The sequence below is a fragment of the Eupeodes corollae genome, chromosome 3, assembly GCF_945859685.1.
Source record: "Eupeodes corollae chromosome 3, idEupCoro1.1, whole genome shotgun sequence".
Lineage (NCBI taxonomy): Eukaryota > Metazoa > Arthropoda > Insecta > Diptera > Syrphidae > Eupeodes > Eupeodes corollae.
Genome location: NC_079149.1, coordinates 19,564,013 through 19,587,043, shown reverse-complemented (window position 1 = coordinate 19,587,043; position 23,031 = coordinate 19,564,013). Strand labels below are relative to the sequence as shown.

Sequence of the window (23,031 nt, the reverse complement as noted above, 5' to 3'; positions counted from 1 at the left end):
ATTTGGTAGTGGTAAGTAATATTATTTATACAATTTCCTTAAAAAATAAGAATTATTGCTTTTTGTTTTTTATTTACAGAATATGGAAGAGAAAAAAAAAAACAAAAAAATGCAAACTTTTTTGTGAGCTGCGTGGCATCAGAAAAAATTTGCCAACATCAAGAATAAAAGCCCCGGTTACTATTTGCGGCATTGGCGGTTCTTTTATGATCCTCCAGAGTTTCAAACGCTATTTGTTAAGCGAGGAACTATGACTATGGCTACTGGTTTGACATTTCCAAGGGATGCGTCTTCAAACTTGTCGCCATAAATATGTTCGACACTTTCGCTTACTACCTGGAGAAAGTCGAGAAGTCCCAGCGGGTTATAAAAATTTGCTCCAAAACATTCCACATTGAGAGAATGGTTATTCTAGTAAATAAAAGCACAACAGTATGCTATCGCCCCTTGATGGACAGCGATGCCTACATCAAGAAGATCTTCAGTGCTTTGGACAAACCAGGCGAGTTCTCAAAGGAAGAAACTAAACAGATAGTCATGGAGAAATTGCAGCTCATCATTACAACTTCAGTGATCGCTCTGGATGGAAAAGCAATTGTCATAAGCTCAGTATTTTGGATTGAATTTGTTGTGAAAAAAGAAGAAAATGTTTTAAATAAAATGATTTTTTATTGTAACTGTTTTGTTTGTTGTTGATTCTATGATATATTTTCTAGACAATTAGCTTCTGCTTAGTGAATTGTTCGGACCTGTTGCAGTGAACAAATCCGTCCCCAGAACTTCAGTTGCAACTTTTCCTCGAGACGAGCTTGTGTTATGGCCTTGTCTGCGCGGATATGCTGCTCTATCACAGCACAGGAAACGATTATCGACTTCAGGGTGTCCACTTCAAGTATTTTCAAAAAATTGAATCTTCATAGAACATATTCACTGTGTGGAAGGAAGTATAAGTACTTGGATATTTTCATTTTATCCGCACCCGAGGGAGTTTTTTGTATGTTCGTATCAAAACATTTGTTAAACTACTCAATAACGGGATCCCATTCGTTCTTTTGGACCTCGTATAGATGTTTGTCTTCCTGAAAATCAACTTGATAAGTACCTACATAAGGCTAGAGTTTGTATCTTGCATTTCTTAGTACATTGCAGACTATATCGAAAGTTATGCGGGTCATTCTGAAATGTTGTTTAAAATACTCATCACCGTTTACTACCATTTCACGTTCCCAAAAAGTGCTGGTACGTACCTGCATAAAATATTTAGATACATAGCTTTCTATTAATTGAATTGTTATAACAAGGTATAACCTTTCTCCAATTTGATTTGGTTAGAATTCATTTTATTTTTTCAAACTTTTTACTCACAAATTTGTTCATCAATATAAAATTTGACAGCCGGTGTTAGAAATTTAAATGTCAAATGAAAACGTGTAAATATTTGGTGTGAACGATTTTCGGGTTTTCGAAAACTTTTTGCCGAAAACTCGGTTTTGGGTTTATTGTGAAACTAGTAAGTCAATATTTTATAGCTACTAAATAATGCTCTACAAAAATTCGATTGTTTATATTCAGTTATTAATAATCTGCAACACGTTATAGGTTTAGACCGAGAACCGATTTTAATTGATTTTCAGAAACTACGTTTTTAGCGACCTGCGCAAAACAAATGCAGCCCTCTATGTCTTTTTCTATTTCAATTTTTGAAAACGTTGTGCCTTTGATGCACTTTTACTTAGAAACGTGGCCACTACGTCCCGGCAGATGAACATTTCTGTTATCACCTTTACTAAAACTATCTCTAACTTTTATAAAAATAGATGACTTAGATTTACATATCCAATATTTGGAGTAATCTGCTATTTAGATACCTGTCACTTTTAAACCAATTATCTCTTGAGATTTGACAAGTAAAAAGTACACGGTAAAAAGTACACGATTACTATTAATGGTATAGTTACAACAACTTTTAGGTCGACAGAGCCTACATTGTAGTATTTTTGACCCAAACAATTCGCACATGATTGTTGAAAAGCTCTTCATCTTGTGTGCGTTACCAGCCTTAAGATACTGGTGTGAACGAGACGTTCATTTTCAAAAGGATAAAGTTCAACGAAATGAAAAAGCAATTTTGAAAAAAAGTATCCTGTACCTGTAAGTTCTTGAAAATGTGGGAAGCCACCTTAAAAATTTGTTTCCTGGCTGTAACTTGAAAGATGGAATTCTTGTCTTTATAGAAGACACAGCTACAAATATGTTAATGGCTAACCTATTTTCACAAAAAAGTAAACGTCCATCAATTCTTTACTTTAAATCAAATTTCAGCTACAATGTGAAAAATAGAGATTTGTTATTTAGCCGTACTTTTCGAATGGGGAATGATTCAGTTAGCTTATTTGAAATTTTAGCCCGATATATTCTTGTTCTTATATATAGGTTTTCTAATATCGTTTTACATTTTGAACAACTCGCTATTTAAAAGCTATCATCTTTGTATAGGTACAGTAACAGTAAAAGCTTCGAAATTATTGAAACACACTTCAAAAATAAACCGTGTGTATTGGATTTATTTATTGTTGATCTTTGGAATTAGAGTTTCCAAAAACTTCACTGCATCGTATTTCATAAAAACTTAGGTCTTAAGGTTTTAATGTTTAGTTAAAATAAATAAATTGGGTGGCTCAACAGTCCGTTGAGAACCAGGGCCTAGTGACTCACAACTCTCAACCGTTCCTGTGTGCGAGTAATGTTGTCAAGAATGGAGGGGACCATTCGTTCGGATGCCGAATCCAAATGAGAGAATTTGTCAATTCCTCGCAAGAGGCAGTACCCGTGAAAAGACTAGATGGCAAAGGCAGGGATCGAACCGAAGACCTCTGGCATGACAGTCCAACGCACTAACCATCATGCCACGGGTACTACAGTTTAGTTAATGTCCTTAAAATTAATTAATATTATCCGAATTATTATCAAAAAATCATATTTATTGATGACTACATTACAAAACACAGAGTTTTTGCAGTTTAATCTTAAAAAATTCAAAAATGATTGTTGAAAGCCTCTCCGTCTTTAAAGTGTCAGTTGTTAGTACGGTTTCTTATGGTTTATGACAAGAATTGAAAGATTTTGATGTGAACGAGAAGTTTATTTTCCAACAAAATGATGTACAAGTTGAGGTAGTACTTTTTGACATTGGGGTTACTTGAAAGTCTAATTCCATTGCTAAAAATGACGGCCATTTTTCCCTAAAAAACCATTTTTAAAATATTAAATTTAAATGAATCCTCTTATTGGAAAACTTTGTGTTTTTAAAATACATGTAACAATAAAATTGATTTTTTGAAAATATTGTTCATAATTAAAAACACGGTGTTCTTTTGTGCAATTCATATATTTTGAATAACCCTTATCAGTCAGATAACAATTTTTTGTTTGTAATCTTGTAATCATTTTCTGACATCTTTTATTTATTTAGCCTAAAAATGATTAATAGAAAATTCAATTGAAACAATTGAAAACAAAAATCGCACATCACTCCTAAGCTGGATGAATTATTATCATGCGGTATTGCCTCTTCCACAATTCCAAAACAATGCGCATCTGTTCGTCATTCTATCAAAATATGTCTATACAAATTGTCTAATGTACAATAATTTCATTTAATTATTGTTGTCTTTTTAATGTTAAACAATAAAGGGCTTTGTTTCAAAGACAATAAGATAAAGTATACTATTAATCTAAAACAGTTATATCATTCCAAGAAGAGGAACTTTGTTAAATTAACATATATAATTTGATAACAAAACCATCTCCAATTATAAAATTGATTTTGATTCCAAGGATTTGATTCTAGGAGAAAACGATTTGCTAAAATTTTAGGATAATTGTCTTCCTAAAAAAAGGGACATCCTTTCTTTTTAAGATAATAAAAATGGAAAATGTATTTGTGTATCTTTTAAAAGAAGTCCCAGAACCCGTATTAAATTTTGAAACATAAAATTTGTATATATTTGAATCCTAATAATTATTATGCATCATTTAAAAAGAATACAAAAAAAAGGATAATATTACAAAAGATACAAAATTCATCTACTTCATAAGAATCCTTATGAACATATTCAATTATAGAATTTTTACATAAGTAGACTAAAAAGGACTAAGAAAAATCCAAAGAAAATTGACCTACAAATCACATCTTCTCTTCATCTTCATTTAGATGTGTTGAAGTATTCTTAAAAAATATATATACGAACATATAAAAACATACATATTAAGGATAATATGGATTCAATGTCTGGCACTGATTTAGGGTACTTGAGTCATCTTTTGCTGACATTCTATGCATGCATTCAGAACACGAGAACATTCAATGAGATGTACAACTTTTCATCTACTATTAAATGGTATGAACAAGGATCTATAATATATAACATAGTTTATATAAATGATTTTTAACCATATCATATCATTGATGACTAACGATATGTGATATGACAGCCACTTGAGTCTATGCCGTATGTGGGGTTTAATAGATGAGTGCAAATAAATGTCAGAAGAGTTTTTGAATTGAATTTCACACATTTGTTCCGTATAAAAAGGATATCTGTGTTTTGTATTTTGCAATTGACTTATGAGAGGGAAATTATGTTTATTATTGTCAATCTTAAAATTTGATTGAATTGGAGAGGTGCGATTATACACAAACAAAATATTAAAATTTTATTTCAAGTGAAAAAAGGAAATAGTTGAAGAAAGTTCAAGGAAATAAAATCATTGAATTTATGTAAACTAATGATTACAGACACAGAACCTCGATAAAAAAGGGTGTTTTGATACTACATTTGTATAAAGAAACAATTGAGATAAAATCTCTTTAATAAACTGAAAATGTCAAGTAACGAAAAGCAAATATAACAAACATCGAGTGACGAGTAAAAATTAACGTGTGAACAAAAATAAGTACTAAGTAACAGACAACTTCAAAAAGTTAAGAACAACTAATAATGATGTTTAAAAAAGAAAAATAAAGTATTTGAAAGGAAAAAATAAGTAACGAATTACAAGTTATGTTTTTGCAAGTAATGTTCTTTTTTTTAAACTACACTCAGGAATTATTGGCAATGAGTTATAAATTTCTGTGATTATTTCTTATTATTTGTTTTCTGTTAACTCAATCACCCAACTTTTTAATGTAACGAATATTGTAAAACAATTAGTTGCTAGCATTTTCTAAGTAAGTAACACTAAACTTATACAAAGGACAATTCATAGCCGACACGGATATGAGCTACAAAATTAAATAAGACATTTTTAATAAGCAAAATGGTTTTTATACATGAAATTCTCATAGTAAAATGGAATTTACAAATAAAATAAATAATTTAGTTAGTCATAAAGTTACATGATACTTAACGATTCCTAGATACTTTAACGATTCGATTTATGCAAATACTACAAACTCAGGTTTGAAATGTTAACATTAAAGTATCGAGTAATGAATTCAAGAATCTTATAATAATTGTGAGGTCCAACAAAATATTAATTATGACTCAAGAAATATAATGGCTAAAACACATACACGCTTCAGCTTCGTCTTTCCTTGACGCTTACGAGTTCAGCTGTCACAATGAAGCTTTGACCTCCCGTTTCGTTTGACAATCGTAAGGAAAAGAACGTAATGTGACTCCAAACGGATGCTCTAGTTCAAATTTGCTTTGTTTGACAGCTGAATAGCTTTAAAAAAGTCAACAAACAAAATACATTTGCTTTTGCGGGGCAAGGTAAGTTATTGAATTATATGCACATAGACTAAGGACACAATTTTTTCTTGAAAACGTTTTATTTTTTTAGAACAGAAAATATGAACATACCCTCGATAGGATGTGAAAGCTACTTCCACGATAAATGTATTTTTTTCGATTTTAAAATTTATATGTCTTAGTGCCCGAAAATTCAAAACAAACTTTTGAGAAAAAATGACAGCTGCTAATGACACAAGAGTCACTTTGGAAATGTCATAGTAGAAATGTCATTCAATCATAACGTAGACGAAGCTGAAGCGTGTTTGTGTTTCAGCCATAAATAACGACTAAATAGTTTTATTTTCTCGCGAACAACTTTGAAGAACTAAAAATAAATTAGAATGCGACCAACATTGATAACATCCCATATTGTTGCCCTTAAAAATTTTCAAATGATAGTTTTTGAAAGCAATATCTAATACATAAATATACAAATTTACTTATGTTTATAATAGCTTTTGTTGAACTCTCTCTTGCTCTTGATCAATCAAGGACATCGCTGGTTTGGATAGTAATATTCTTCTTTTACAGTGACTTTAACTTCCCAAACTCTAAAAAGGTCACATTAGAAGAAGAGAAATACTTACAAGCATTATTGAGTTCGTCTCAACAGCTGCTATTATTAGACCTTAATATCTCCACGGGCTTGCAAGGTATTAAAAATTCAACAATTGGAGTCAGTAGTTTCATCTGATGCTATATGTACGGCAGTAGTTTGTATAAACTCTGCTCGAATATAGATAAAAACCATCTCTGAAACCCTGGTAAATATCGTGCCTCTTAAAATATCTAAATATTCCAGCTTTTGTCATTCATGGTGTATGAAAGAAATTAAAATTCTTCGAAACAAGGCTTTTAAAAATCTTATAAAAATTATAAGAACTGAAGATCATGAAGTATATGATACCCTCTTTGAAAAGTTTAAATCATTTAAATAATATTAAAATAATAGAAGACGAAATATTGCATTACTTGTCATTACTTGAAGATGATTAATCCTCTGGTCCAGATGGAATTCCTCCAATTGTCTTAAAAAAATGTAAGTCAGTAGTGGTATCCCCACTTTATCGCATATTTGCATATCTCATATGCATAAGCTCAGGTAAATTGCCAACGACATGGAATGAGGCATTTATTACAAAAGTCTTTAAAGGGTTAGGTAAGTCTGACATTAGTTATTACAGAATAATTTCTAAATTGTCCTAGAACGCGTTCAAGCGTAAAGTGCTTTTCAGCTGTAAGAAATAAAAGACGTGGGAGAGCAAGTGGTGGAATATTGTGCGGTTTTAAAAATAATATTTGAGTTGATAATATAAGCTTCAACAATTATGGAAACAAAATTTTGATTGATATAGTTTGCGGTTTAAAACATTTTCAAATTTGTCCTGTTTATTTAAATTAGAATAATTGGAGCTCAGAATATGATGAGCTACAAGACTTTTCATTAAATAGTAATTTAGTAATAATCATGATTATTGGTGATCTCAATGGTCGTATTAGTAATTTTCAAAACTGTCAGCTTCAGAACGATGGGAGGTTTTTCTTCACGAGAAACTCAATAGATGAATTTCTAAACGGTAACGGAAAGTTAGAAATGTTTGAAGATTTTGATTTTTTTGATATTGAATGGGGTTACGAACGGAGATTATAGTGGTAACTATACATTTATTTCAACCCAAGGATGTTCTGTTATAGATTTGTGCGTTGTGAAGGGAGATTGGCTCAATTTAGTCAAAGTTTTGAAGTACACCCAGCGAACTTTTCAAATCATTTACCAATATTAGTCTCATGTGATTTCCTTTCAGACAAAAATAATAGAGAAGTTGAAGAATATCCAATTAACAATAAACTAAAATGGGTTGAAACAAGGCTGGTGTTTATAGACGAAACTTAAGTCAACTTATACGCTACGCTGGTGTGTTATCAAAATGTACAGAATCTGTTACAGTTTCTATTTTTGAACTAATAAAACAATCAGCCAATCAGCAATGCACAGATTTCGTCCCTCATAACTGATGCCAAAATCGAAGTGGTATGATGATGAATGTAAGAAATGTAGGGAAAAGTCTTTTACTTACCTAAAATTGTTTAGACAATCTGACAACGAAACTCACAGAGGAAATTACCTTGGACAGAATAAAATATATAAAGATTTGTGTAGAAGGAGAAAGCAATTATATTTGATAAAAGCGGCTGGGAAAGTTGTAGACTGTAAGGATTCAAAGTCATTCTTGTACAATGTATGGATTCAGGGAAGTCGCAGCAAGTCTTCGTTTGTAAGTATTAGTTTTGACGACCTGGCCACATACTTTGAAGGGTTACTACTGACTAGAATTCCATTAGTTTTGCCCTACAAAATGTTTCAATCGATGAGCTAGACTCTCCTTTTAGCATGGTTGAGATGTTGGTATCTCTAAGCAGAATAAAAAATAACAAAGCAGCGGGTTTGGATGGTATTCCTATCGAATTCTATAAGAATTCAACTCCTGAATTTCTCGAGCGTGTGTTGGGGTTATTAATCAAAATGTTTACAGAAGAAAAATTTCCGAGCTACTTTCGTTTGGCAACAATATTTAATATATTTAAAAAGGGTAATCCGTTCTCCCAGAAAATTATAGAGCCATCTCAGTTCTGAGCTCATTAAGAAAACCGTTTGTGCAAAGGTTGTACGTTAGGCTTATGAATTGGATTGAAAGAAATAATTTGATAAGTCGATATCAGGCTGGTTTTACGGCGGGCCTTTCATCAAATCAAATCAAATGTTTGCTCTTACGAGCGTTGCCAGGCGTTTTATCGCCAAAAAGAAGCCCCTATACACTTTTTTTGTCGATTTTTTTTTATTAACAGAAGGAAACTTTTATATAAGCTAGCAGTTATTGGTCTTTCAGCCAAATTTATTCGGATTTATGAACAACTTTTATTAAATACATCTGCAATGGTTTATAATGGCATATTTATGTCAAAATCCTTTAATATCGAAACAGGTGTTCCACTAGGCTGTGTATTAAGTCCGCTCTTTTTATCAATGATATTGAAAATAAATTACCGGGAGGCGTCAACTATGGCGATTTATCTTTAAAGGTTTTGCTCTATGCTGATGACCTTGTGGTGTTTTTTGATATCCCAGTGACATTGCAGCTTCAGATAAATAAACTTAAACAATAATGCGATTCGTGGTTTCTCAAAATCAACACTTCTAAATCTAATGTTATGATTTTTAAACCCCAGAACCGTTCAGATAATAATGTACGAAATTGAACATTACATGATACCAGTATTGAAGTTGTCAGCGAGTATAAATATCTTGGTTTTACTATCACTCATAATTTGAACATCAAAAATCATATTAAAGAGAAACTGATACTAGCCAAAACAGCTATAAGCTCGATGTGGTCACATTTCTTTTCAAGAAGCTTTGTGGACCCTACATCGAAATTTAAAGTCTTTGAGGCTATCGTGAACAGTTTCTTTTGTTATTGGGAATTAAGTGTATGGATACCAATTTCTAGAGGATATGGAAATTATTCAAAGATACTTTTTCAAAAGAATCTTCTGTCTGGCGTGTAGCACGCCTAATTACGCCATATATGTTGAGCCCGGGCTTCCGTAAATATATGTTAGAAATTTAAAGGCCAACGCAGACTGTCTTATTAAAGTTATGCATAGACCTGATAGTAATCTGCACAAGCAAATCCTGAATGGAGAAATACATTTTACAACTGCATTTCGATGGTTGATGAGGAAATAAACGAAACTTATCTCGAAAGGGCTAGGGAATCACATACTAAAGCAACCTATAGCCGTCTTAATTTGAATTTCTAGAAACGTACTTTTAGTTTGATCATAAAGATCTAAGAACTATTAACTCGTTCGTTTGTTAGAATTTGTTAAACGTTTCTTTATTTTCAAAATAGTTGAGCCGAAAATCAATTCTATAAATTTTGAAATAGTTTTTTTTTTTTGTTGGGTGTTTTATGTATTTTTGTACACAAAAAATGTCAATTCGTTTTCTCAAATCATTCTTTGTTGCTCTAAGATAATTCTGAAACTATTATAACTTTTTAAACATGAAATGTTCGATTTGACAAACATTTGTTTAGCTTTTTTATTGATACCAAATGTTAGTCAATTGTCAATTGGACTTCAGCATTTTCGAGAAATGATAAAATTGTACAAATCACAAAAGAGAAAAAAGTTTCAATTTTTCTAAAGATTCCAATTCATTGAATATTTAATTTAAGACTGTGCAAATTTTTAAACAGTTCACAGCTTTTTGAACAAGTAACAATTGTTCTTTGAAATTGGTACATAGATTCAACTACGGAGGTATTTGTCTTATTTTATAAATATATATCTTAATCAAACAATTTAAGTACGAATAAGATAGCAGTTATAAGTTTAAAACATACAAAAACATGTGCTTAAACAGTTTCGACTAATTTGTATGTCTACAGGTACTTAATTGAACTTATCCCTTGCTCCCTGCCTTCAAACTCATGTTATAAATTAACCCAAACAAAAGTTCTTCTAACATAATTTTATACTTAAATTCTTGTTATTTTTCAAAACAACACAATTTGTATTCAAATTACTTTGAAATTAAAAAAAAGAAACAATAGTCTTAACTATACTCAATTCATAAAGTTTTATCTTACGGGCATTTAACCATTTAACCCGGAAACACCTTCATATCGCACTTGTAGAAATTCCTTAAAATTAACACTTCAAGCCATATCGTATACATAACTCGAAACAAAAATATTAAGTGCCCATACCTAAGACCTATAGTTTGTTTATATAAGTTTCCCAAAGACTACAGAGAAAGAGAGAGAGGAAGTTTTCCTAAGAATTGAAGCAAAAGTAAATGTAAAATTCCTCCACTTGAACCCTTTTCCATTTCTCAAAAACAACTTTCTCCTTAAAAATTGCAGACTACTAAAGTATGCTCTTTACAAACGACCACACCTCTTCCTTCTTATTCCCTTTTTAAACTTAAATAGAAAAAAGAAGGTCCTTTACTCTTTAAGGAAAATTACTAAGGTAGGTACACTATTTGTTTGTATTTTCGTTCAAAAACATGTCCCTAGATACCATTTAAGAGCGTATGGAATATATATTTAGGTTGAGTTCGTATTTATTTTTGTTTTTTTGAAAACATTTAAGTGTCGGAAATATATATTTTCCATCACCAAACTAACTGCCATTCGGTTTCTGGCACAAGGTAAAAGTAAAAATTTCACCTAAAGGATAAAAATATCATACATAGCAGAAAAAACACCATAAATAACAAGACAGCAACTATACCCCAAGGTAATAAATCTTCTCGTCGAATAATAAAAACACGTTATAATTTTAGCTAAGGTATATTTTTCAACTTCTATAGGTATATGAGCTTGTCTATTCTACTCATAGATACACTGTCCTTTCGCCATTTCCGGAAGGAGCACTCACAAAGTATAAATGGCATTCAGAATCATCTCAAAAGGATAAAAGGACTACAAGGCAGAAAAAATAATTGCATCTTGCAAATACCAGATACCTTACCTATGTAGGTATAACTTCTCTCTTACTTTTATAGAAATATAATTTGTGTATAGTTATGGCAGTAGAAGAGTTCAAATTGGGTAAGATTATAAAAGTTTTACACTCTGTCTGAATATAAGTTCTCCTATATACCTAGAAAAAGGATTCCAAAAGTTATATTATGAACTCTAAGAAAATATTAATTAAAATTTAAACAAAAAAATACAAAAAGTTATGCAAACATACCTAGATATTAAAAATTCGATAACTTTGTGCAAACTTTGTACTTAATTAATTTCAATTCAATAGAATTTAGGTAAGTAGATATTAGTTTTGGGTCAAGAAGAAATTGAATTCCAATCAAAATACTTATGTTACATTTCTTTTTTTTTGTATTTTAAAATATTTTAATTTGAGGGAATTCTTAAAATAATATTTAAAACAAAGAGAGTATTTATGTTCATATTGATATTGTTCAAATATAAATATTTGCTAAATTTTAGTAACCATTTTGTAGAGAAGAAAATTCTATATGTATGTTTATTCGTTTTAAGGATAACTTAACCTTCATCAGTTTCCATGATACGTTTACGTTAAAGTCTTGTGACGCTGTTTACTTTTTCTTAAAATGTGTAAGTATTTCTGGTAAAAGAGTTTGATACCAATTTTTTGTAAAAACAAAACTATGCTGCAAGTACTTGTTGTATTTGAAACCCATCAAATTTCTTAGGATTTTTTAATAAATGTTTCTCATACAGTACTTCGTTTTTGGAAAAGATAAAGTTTTGAAAAATGGACACATGGAAACAATCTCAAAAATTGAGGGATCAGTTCCTTTAAAATGAATATTGCATAACAAATTCATTTGAGAAATTATAAAAATTATTTTACTGGCAGATTTTGATGTTATGAAATACAATTTTAACTTCAAAGAGGTTCTTGTAGACATTAAATCACCACAAAATTAAAAATCTTCAATTATCTAAATAAGGCTTTAAGATATACATATATAGTTAAGATATGCATCAGGATTCAGATTTAAAAAGAATGCGTTCTTTATTTAATGCAATCATTTACTTAATTCATCTTAAAGATTGCATTCATTGACTGCTCTTTAAAATTGTGTTTTTTCTTGATTTTAATCTAAGATTTGTGGCAATCATTTCAAAATCATGTATTGAACTATTGAAATTCTTCCAAAGATTTATGAAATTTAGTAAGAAAATTCTCAATAGTTAAACTGATTTGTGATCAAATGATTCAATGAATGCAATCTATAAATTAAAATCATAGAAGAATGCATTCTTTGTGAATCTTTTGCGATTGCAGTCTTTTACTAGACACGTTTTACATTTCTGACAGCTGCCGTAATTTTGAAGTTGCTTGAAGGATTAAAAGTTGTGAGTTGAAGTAATAATGAATAGATTCAAAAAGATAGTAGGGGTCAGGACCCCCTGGGAGATACTTTTTTATATTTGCAGGAATTTCCTTCAATTAAAAATTAATCGTATTGAGTTAATTGATATGACCCCCAATATATTTTGAATTATTTATTTTTTTTATACCAAAACAAAATTTGTATTCCCAAAAGTACCAGTTTTAACTAAGGACTCGACCAAGAACATAATATGAATCGGGAACTCAGCCCTATTCAAAAAATTCATCAAATTTTGACCAATGTACGATCCAGGGGGGGGGTTACACGAGCCATAAAGCTTATACAGTTAAGTTGTATAAGTAAAGATTTTTATGAATTAAACGGCATAAACCAAAAAGTGAATTGCTGTCAGAAACATTTAAAACATTTTTAACTATAGTAATGCTTTAAATTATTTTCATAAAAAGAGCAAATATTAAGGTTTTTAAGAAGACACCTTGAATAAGAGATCAATTATTTTATATTAAGTTGCCTTTTAATTCCTGCGACATACAGGACCTATATGGCAATTTTTGCATTTGCAAAAATTTCGAATCAAACATGACATTACAATGGTGGATAAGTCGGAAAAAATGGGGCCCCCGTTTCCGTCCGTTTGGCTGTCCTGGCCTCTGCAGCCTTAATAATTGCGCCGATTTAAATTAAGTTTCTTAGCCGATTAAAAAAACTCGACTTTTTTCAAAAATGAACAGATAGATTTTTTAAAACTTTCTCTAATTTTTGTTTCTTAATTCGGCTTCTTTCTACAAGGAAAATATATGTTAGTATTGCTCCAGAAAGATACTCCTCATAAAACCATTCTTTTGTTTTCAAGTTTTCTCAAGAACTAATCAACGGATTTCAATAATCTTCTCTTTCAGTGCAAGCTCTTGTCGATGGTTATATTTTCAAATTGATGATGATTTTTGATGATCGAAAATGTCATTATTTTTTTGATGTTTAAACAACAAAACTATTTTTTTTTACAAAACTTGATATCTCAGATAGGGGTGAATATTTTGTAACGATTTTAAATGTATATTTGAAAGCATTAAATAACTGCATACCAAAAATTATTTAAAGACAAAATTCAAAAATTGTTTATATAAAGCCTAATTTAAGAAACCCGCTTTAATGATTTTCGTAATAAATTTAAGATATTCGGGATATAAAATGGCATTCAAATTTTTGAGGAAAGCTCATATTTTGCAGGAACATGTTTAAATCTTAATATATTGAAATAATTTTAAACAGACTGTTTTTTGGAGAAATTAGCAAGTTCTAGTGACCCAGTCGGGCATTTTATTTCTTTCAAAATTGAATTTCTGTTGAATAAAACTTTTAAGATCGTACAAAATTAAAGAAATTTACTTTTTAAAGTAAGTTTGCTTCAGATATTCTAGAACAATTATTATTAAAAACTATTATTATAAAAGCTTTGAATCGTTTGAGAACTGAAGTGCAAAGAGATTTCGAAACGTGTAAACTGCCACACAAAATTTTATTCCCAAATTATTTGTTACCTTAATTTGTTTTTATTTATATTCAGAGAAATTTTGTACTTCTTTCTTTTCTGGGTTTTTGAATGTTTGTAGCGTTTTTCGCATTAATAGAAATGGCAAAAAAAAATATATTGTTTTGGAAAAAAGCTTCAAAACAATTTCTTACATTTCTGCGTGAAAGCAATAAAAACCCTATAAACTATTGTGTTTTGCTCTTAAATATGGCATTTTTAAAAACTGTTAAAATCTTGAAATGCTTTTATATGTAGAAAAACGACCAAATTAAATAGTAAGACTATAGTTTGCTGGACAACAGCATTCTAAACTAATTTAATAACTAAAAAATTATAAAACGGGTCAACACTTTTTTATGAAATTCAAATGTAGAGCGTATATTTACAATCACTAAACGGCTGGATACCAAAAATATTTCGCGACGTTTTTAAGTCGTCCATAGCTCAAGAACCAGAAGAGATATCGATTTCAAATAAATTTTGTTATACAGATAATAAGGCAGAAAGATGCAGAAAGGGCTCTCAAGAAAATTGCGTGGGTGGTTTTTTTTACCATAGCAGTTGGAAAAAAAGATGAACATTTAGTTTAACCCTAAATATCTTACGAACCAAAAACGCTAGAGACTTGAATTAAATTTTATATAATATATTGTACTGTAATACCAAAGAAATATATTTTTTTTATAAATCAAAAAAACTGAAAAAAAATGTGTCACCTCCAAGATTTTACAACTAAAATATGATTTCATCTCCAAAACAATTTTATGCAACGAAGAATAATGTTTTTAACATCTGATAAAATTTTGAAAAAAAATCGAATTGACACTTTTTTTCAAAAAATAAAAACCTAAAAAGAAATTAATAAAAGTTGGTAAAAATTGATTTTCAACTTAAATATCTTTTCAAAGCTATAAAATATTGGCTTTAATTTACTTTTATCTTTAAAAAATATTGAAAAAATTTGAAGAAAATCGAATTGACAGTTTTTTACAAAAAATTAAAGACCGAAAAAAAATTTACAAAAGTTGGTAAAAAATGATTTTCGACTCAAATATCTCTTCAAAAATTTGAGATTATAGCTTCTAACTAATTTTTACTTATAAGAAATATTGCTTTCAACACATACAAATTTTGGGAAAAATCGAATTGACAGTTTTTTTACAAAAAATAAAAACCTAAAAAAATGTATAAAAGTTGGTAAAAATTGAAGTAAAAATTGAATTTCGACTCAAATATTTTTTCAAAAAATTGAAATATTGGCCTTAAACTACTTTTTTCTTTCAAAAAATATTGTTGTTAACATTCAGTTAAATTTTGAAAAAATCGAATTGACAGTTTTTGTACAAAAAAATTAAAAATCTAAAACAAATTTAACACAAGTTGGTAAAAATTGATTTTCGACTCAAATATCTTTTCAAAAATTATAAATATTGGCTTCAAACTTATATTTTTTCACAGAAAATATTGTTTTCGATATTCAGTAATTTTTATATAAAAATCCAACAAAAAAAAATACAAAAAATAGTACGCAAATTTGGTAAAAATTGATACTAGTACATATAGACAAACTTTTAAGCAAGACAAATCGACAGACGGGATGGGAAGTTATCAGTGTGGGTCGCATCCCAGCCTCATTTTTTAACTTGAATGAGCCCGAAAGAGCGCATTATTTCGACAAAATTTTTATTATATCACTATCTTTTATCCAAATTAATGCATTTGGTACATATTTATGTATTTTTATAACAATAATAATTGTAAATACCAACGATGGCCGTCCGTGTATCACCACTGTATCGGATTAACGAATATCATATATTTAATCAACAATCTATTTTCAAGTGTCTATCAAGAAGTATTATCTTGGTACCTTTGTATATATGATTTTAAAATATTATTCTTTTACTTGCCTTTGCCTAAATAAAAGAATAAAATAAATAGTTCTAGTTAAAAAAACCTACAACCTCTACAACTACTGCTTACTAATCACTAAATAACTAAAATCCAAAACGCACAAGAGACTGTAAACAACACAATATAGATAACAATTTCTTGTACCTGTTTTGTCCTTTTTTCTTTTTAAACTTTACGGAAAAAATTAACTGAACGGTATAACTCCATGTTTGCCCTGAAAACTTGTAGGAAAGTAGGAATGTGATTGGATTGTAGAAAGTACCGACTACCTACCAATAACATTCTTTTGCTATCATCATAAACATGTCATTATCTATCTATCTGCATAAAGCTGAGCACGCCAATAAACTATTCTTCATCCGTTTTAGACACCTACCGTACTACAAAACCAATAGGCGATCGCTTTACTATTTAAACATACATGTTCTGCCTCTTTCTTATCTTCAGATAATTTATTTTCCATCCTGGTCCTTCTAATATGAAATTCAAATAAATCTATCCAAATGAAAAAGCTTTCAACGAACTAGTTGAATATACAAACAATTGTTTTCGTTAAGTATGCTTACAAGTATTTTTTGGGATGAACCACAAGTTTTTTGAAAATCAAATGGCATTTATATCTTTGAGGACAAACTTATTTAACAGGAATATTTTTAAATCTTATAAAGGTACTTTTAACAGACTTTTTGCATCCAGGAGCAATTTCATGCAACCCAGTCGTGCATTTTATTTTAATAAATAAAATCAAAATTCACATTTTAGTAGTATTGAGCTGCTTTAAAAAAAAATTGGATTGAGATTTTGTAAAAAAAAATTTAATGTTTACAACAATATTTTGTTTGTTCAATTTTAAGGAAAAATTTGTAATTTTTTTTGGAAAGTACTGTGCTTTAAATTTTCTTTAAAAACTTCCAGAAGTCAAAAATTTTATTATTCGGTGCAGAAAACAATTTGGAAAAACTGTCATTTGCTCATAAAATTTTAGAAGTGAACATTTGTTTTCAGCGTTTTTGATTTATAAAAAACCCGTTAATAAACTTTTCTTAAGTTTATAGTAATTTGGTATTACGTTAAAATGTACAATTTAACCAAAATGTACACTTTTATTTTTTAAAATGCTTAAGTAAAAAACCCAGCTACTGATTTTTTTTCTAAAATCCTTTTTTATTATTTATTATTATTTGTAAAACAAAATTTTGTTCAAGCGAATATATCTGATAGTTCTTGAGATAAAGCTGAAAAAAAAAGTTTTCCGAAAGTACGTACGTACGTACAGTTACGTTATAAGCAGATTATTCTCAAAATAATATTAAAAAAATAGGCTGGGATGCGACAAACATTGATTACTTCCGATCCCGTCTGACGATTTGTCTTGCTTAAAAGTTTGTTTTGGGTTAAAAAAGTTGTCAGTTGAATTTTAAAATTAACAACAATATATATTATGAAATAGTTTGATTTCAAAATCTATATTTTTGGTAATGAGATTTTTAGTTGATAACCAATTTTATTAACATTTCTTAAAAGTTTTTATTTCTTATATAAAAAAATACAAATTGCATTAATGAAATTAATTTCAAGTCACGAGAAATCGAGAACCGAATATCATTTTTACCAAAATTGCGTACCATTTTTTGTAGATTTTATTTTTTTTATGAAAAAACGGACTGTTGGATTTTTATATAAAATTACTTAATGTTGAAAAACAATATTTTTTATAAAATAAAATTAGTTTGAAGCTAATATTTTTAAGTTTTGAAAAGATAATTTAGTCGAAAATGTGTTTTTACCAATTTTTAATTTAATTTTTTAAGTTTTTTATTTTTTGTAAGAAATCTGTCAGTTCGATTTTTCTCAAAACGTTAATAATTGTTGAAAACAATATTTCTGATAAGAAAACAATTAGTTTAAAGCCAATATATCAAAGTTTTGAAAAGATATTTGTGTCAAAAATCAATTTTTACCAACTTTGAATAATGTTCTTTTAGGTTTTTGTTTTTTATAAAAAAAAACGGTCTAATCAATTTTTCTCAAAATTTTACCAAATGTTGAAAATGTTGTTTTTTGTTGCACAAAATTGTTTTGCAGATGAAACCTTATTTTATTCGTAAAATTTTTGAGGTGACGACATTTTTTTTTGATTTTTAAGGAAAATCGTTTGTTGGATTTTTTTACGTTACGATATAACATTTTCAATTTGACAAATCGGACCCATTACAATAACTTCCTATGAGAAGTTAAAAAGTAATAAATGTTTTGTGTACTCAACTTATCAAAACTAAATTTTACTTTTTAAAGAATTGTATATTTAAAGGCAAAGTTACTGAAAACTGCATTTTCATAACCTTTTTATTCTTTTTTATCAAAAAAGCAAGTTAAAAATCCGCTTTTAGAAAACTAAAAAAATATGTTTAGGAGCAAACCTTTCGAACAAATTGGTCACAACACAAGATTAAGATTAAAGATTAATTTTACAAAATAAAAGTCAGAAAATTATTTGTATCAATAAAACATTTATGGACTCATAAATTGTCTTTTCTTCTTAAACATATTCTTGTTAATTAGCAAACTCTTCTAATTAATTGCATACTACACCTGGGGAAGGATATATTTTCGTTCTTTTTTTAACTCTTTTCACTAGACTCTGGCATAAAACAAATAATTAATTTGTGCCTTTTTCCATAAATTAATGAATAATAAATTCAAACTGAAAGACCAATTAATCAGTTTCTTCTTTTTTGCTTCGTTTCATATCTTTATCCTTTTAGTGAGTCAAATGTAGAATTTTTAATTAACCTTTCCACGTGTAAAATATTATAAGTTCTTTCTTTTTTTAAATATGTATTTGAAAATGGATGGAAAGCAAATAATATTAAAGACTGTTTTGAGAATTCTAAAAAGATGCTTTCCTTGGTTCTATGGGTTTTATTCCTCCAAACCCAAAAAAAATAAATAATTCTCGAAGTCACAATATTTCTTCTTTCACAAACCGATTAATAAACTCTGCCACCTTTATTCTAATATTTCAACCGTATATAGTATAAGGAAGATCCTGGCCTTATTATTAACGAAGAATTATATTAAATACCATAACTTACCTTTAAATGTTCGTAGTTCATTCTAATCCTTCTTCGGCAGGATAACGAATCCTTTTGCTATTATTTATATTATATACGGTGTAGAAGTAGATAGCTGATGTAGAAAGTCTTTGATAAATGCCTTTAACACTTGAAACACACACACAAAATTAACATTTAAATCATTTTGAATTTTATTTCATTTTATATATATTTTATTTATTTTTCAGGACAATTCACAGATGGTATGTGCAGCAATCTAACATACAAAACGTTTTCATTAACTCTTCCACACCGTTGCAAAAACATCCTTCTGACATGTTATTTACATTTTTTCATCATCATCATCTTGTGTCGGGTTTTCATATGACAGAAAGGACATTCCCTTATTTTTTACGCCCCCTTCTTTCGCACTCACATAAAAACACTCAACCCAAAAAATAAAATAAACACTGAGAAATGAGACGAGTGACGACTAAGGACTGACGCGACGGACGATGACTGACGACGACGAGTAGAACAGAATAATACAACAAAAAAAGCACTAGAACCATTAAATTTTCACGAGATGGATAGCGTAATTCTTTGGGGTCGGTTTCAAAAAACTTATCTATGCCGTTGGGCTCTCCCTTATTTTTTAAGGGTTAATTCTCTTTTAAATTCTGTTAAATGTAGGTTATACGAACATCACTCTCACCCAACAACAATAAGAGTGTTCTTTTTCTTCATTTTAGATTTATCAACACCAGCACTGACACTTCCCTAAATTTGGTTTGGAATTTAAGATTGAAAGGGTCATCAAAGGGCCACATAGAATAAAAAATTAAAAAAACACCAGAAAAAGGTTACGTATACGACCGAGTGAACACACAATTTTTATTCCCCCTTCTTCGACTTCTTCAATATTCCGACGGACTTATTGGGTGGACAAATATTTCTAAATAGCACTGGATATGAGTGATAAAATCAATAACCAAAGTATTTTTTTTTCTTTAATCTAGTGAATCCTAGAAAACAAAAACAATGACAACACAAAGACCCAAAAGTGGGACAGATAAGGATAACACTTCAAAGCAGTATTTAAATTTCAAAATTATTCATTTTCCGAGTTCTCTATGTATTACATTTTTTTTTTGGAAATTGGAACTCAAAGTGGTCCGACCCTTTCTTTAAAATTCAAGTCCGTCCTGAATTCGAATACTCCCTTCTCGATGACGGTTTTTCTATTCTTCAATTTCACAGAGTTATCCTTTTCAAAGGAAGAAAATCACAACTTAACACGAAAGGTTCCTGCGGCAAACTAAACTGCGACGAAATGTTTCTCTTCGATGAAACCAGCAGCAAAGGCAAAGCTGGACGGTTTTCCAAGCCTCGTTTTCCCTTCGTATTCATATTCGTCTGGAAAAACAAAATAAAAAAACGAACAAAAGAAAATGTGAAAATAAGTTAGAAAGTGTGGATGTTGGTATATCAAATGTATATTGCCGGTTTAATAAGATACAATTGGACGTATACAGAGCACCACTCGACTCTTCAACCCCTATAAAGATACTCGTTCTCGTGGCTTTGCATTGTTCTCTAGGTTTGTTTTTTGTTTTTCTCGGAAAATTCGTCGTATAGTAGGGGAAAAGAATGATGATGATGATGGTGGTGAGGAGGAGGAATCAGGTACGAGAACCTACATACGGGAATATGTGTTTTAAAGCCTTCGCAGACGCAGTTCAGAGACCTAGTTTTTTCAAGGAATCTCTTGTATACATTCATATACTATAGAAAGTCTGGGGAAATTTGATCGCTGTAAGGGTAGAAATGTCATGCGCACTCTAGTGACAACACATTGTATTATTGTTATTGTTTTTATTAACATTCATAACGGTCTTTGGGCTCATGGGAATGTTGTTTGTTTACATTTTGGCAATGTAGCACGTGGTATGGCTTGGCTGGCAATGAGTCTTTCAATTCAATCTATATACAAAGATTTTATAACTACTATCAGTCTGACAAGTAAGATACAAATGAAAATTGTAAGAGAGTGTAATCTTTTATGAGTTAAATTCAAAGATTGTATTCATTGAAAATTTGGTGTTGTTATTTTCTAACTACTTCATAGCCCATTTCGCGAACTTAAGTCGTTTTCATTGTCTTTAACCTTAACATGTTTCAATCGAATTTTGTCCGGGTTCAAGCTCAAGTACCGAAGCCTAATTCAACGAATTGTCATCTATATAAACATCATAGATCTTGCGAATGGTCCATTGATTTTAAATCTTTTACAAATTCTAAACGACGGCAGGGATGATTATTTACCAAAACTGTTGCAGTGGGCTTAAACGTATTCGCTAATGTTTGAATAGTATATCTCTTAAAACGAACACCCTCTTACAGAAAATATAAGAAGATGACATTTAGTTTGACAGGAGAAACAATATGGCCGTTCTCAACTGCCAAAAATTTAAAGACCCTAGAAGACCATATCAGAAAATTTTACTCGCACACAGGAATGGCTGAGAGTTGTAAGTCACTAGGCCCTAGTTCTCAATAGACTGTTGCGCCACCTAATTTATTGTTTTTATTAAAAGACCATTCATTTGTGAAAAGGTTTTATTTATGTTTATTTCAAAATCTTTCACTTTGAATAGCGCGCTAGTTAGACAGCTGTCTCTTTTGAAGATGTAGCCTTTTGACATTTGATAAGTAAATACCACACCATAACTAAAAAAGAAAAATAGGTATCAATTTTGCAGTGAGAGAATCGAAAACATAAGCGTCGTTTAAGAAAATACCGTATTCTATATAAAGACTTACTTCTCGGGGCTTTTAAATTTCAGCTAACGCATTAACTCCAGCTTTAGTTGATCACCAACAGCGTGGTTTTTGTCTTGATTTGACCTTTGGAATGCACTAAAATTATCCAGATTTTCAAAGAAAAATAATCTTCAGTAATGAGGCCCATTTTTATTTCGTAGGCTTGAATCAGAAAACCTAAAATAAAATTTGGTTTTTCTTCTGTTCAACGAACAAAACAATACTTTTTAAAATGATTAAGCTTTTCTCAATTCGAATCTCACTCAAAACATAAATTGTAGGAGGATTTAGCAAATAATTTAAGCATCTTATTTACATTCTGGAAATTCTCAGTAGTTACGAGCCTTTACTTGAGTCTTTATGAAGTTATAGAAAACCTTTAATAATTTAAAATTTTTGAAAAACATATTTTGGAACTAATTATTTTCTTAAGTTTAAAAAAGACCCTTTTTCAACATTATTATTTTGAATATATTTCAAAAACTTGATACAATGGATAACAGATTTGTTACAAGAGCAAAACTTTCAGGGCATTTTTCTATTGAAAACCGTTTAAGAAAAAATGGTTAAGCGTTTCTGTCAGATTTTTGTAAGATTTTTCGATTATTTTTTGAAATAATATACATTTTTTAAACCAAATATTGATGAAAAGGATTGTAGATTTGTAAAACCATCATGATTTTTTTTTTGAAAAATCTATTTCATAAATTTAAATCGTCCCAAAAAGCATATTTCGAATTTTCCAAACGATATCTCAAAAACCTGACAAGATGCATTAATTCTGAAGGTGGATTTAAATTAAAGCAACCAAAAACCATTCGAAAAAAGAAATGTTATACCCTTTAAGAAAGCCTTGTGGACAAGTGAATGGTTGGAAAGGATTCAATTCCCCATGTGTGACTTTGGATGTTTGGTTTTTGGGCTGGGGAGATCGTCGGATTTTATCTATTCGAATACTTCGGCCAACGGATTACGCTACAGAAC

General features: G+C 29.8%; 1 protein-coding gene across 1 annotated transcript in view; it reads right to left on the bottom strand.

Moving 5' to 3' along the window:
• The window catches only part of LOC129948892 (GTP-binding protein REM 2), a 333,357-nt gene extending 312,789 nt beyond the window's left edge, over positions 1 to 20,568 (bottom strand). The window contains exon 1 of the mRNA XM_056060040.1: positions 19,264 to 20,568. Coding sequence (XP_055916015.1) covers positions 19,264 to 19,284 — 21 coding nt within the window. The 5' untranslated portion in view covers positions 19,285 to 20,568. The remainder of the gene's footprint in view (positions 1 to 19,263) is intronic.
• Between the last annotated feature and the right edge of the window lie 2,463 nt (positions 20,569 to 23,031).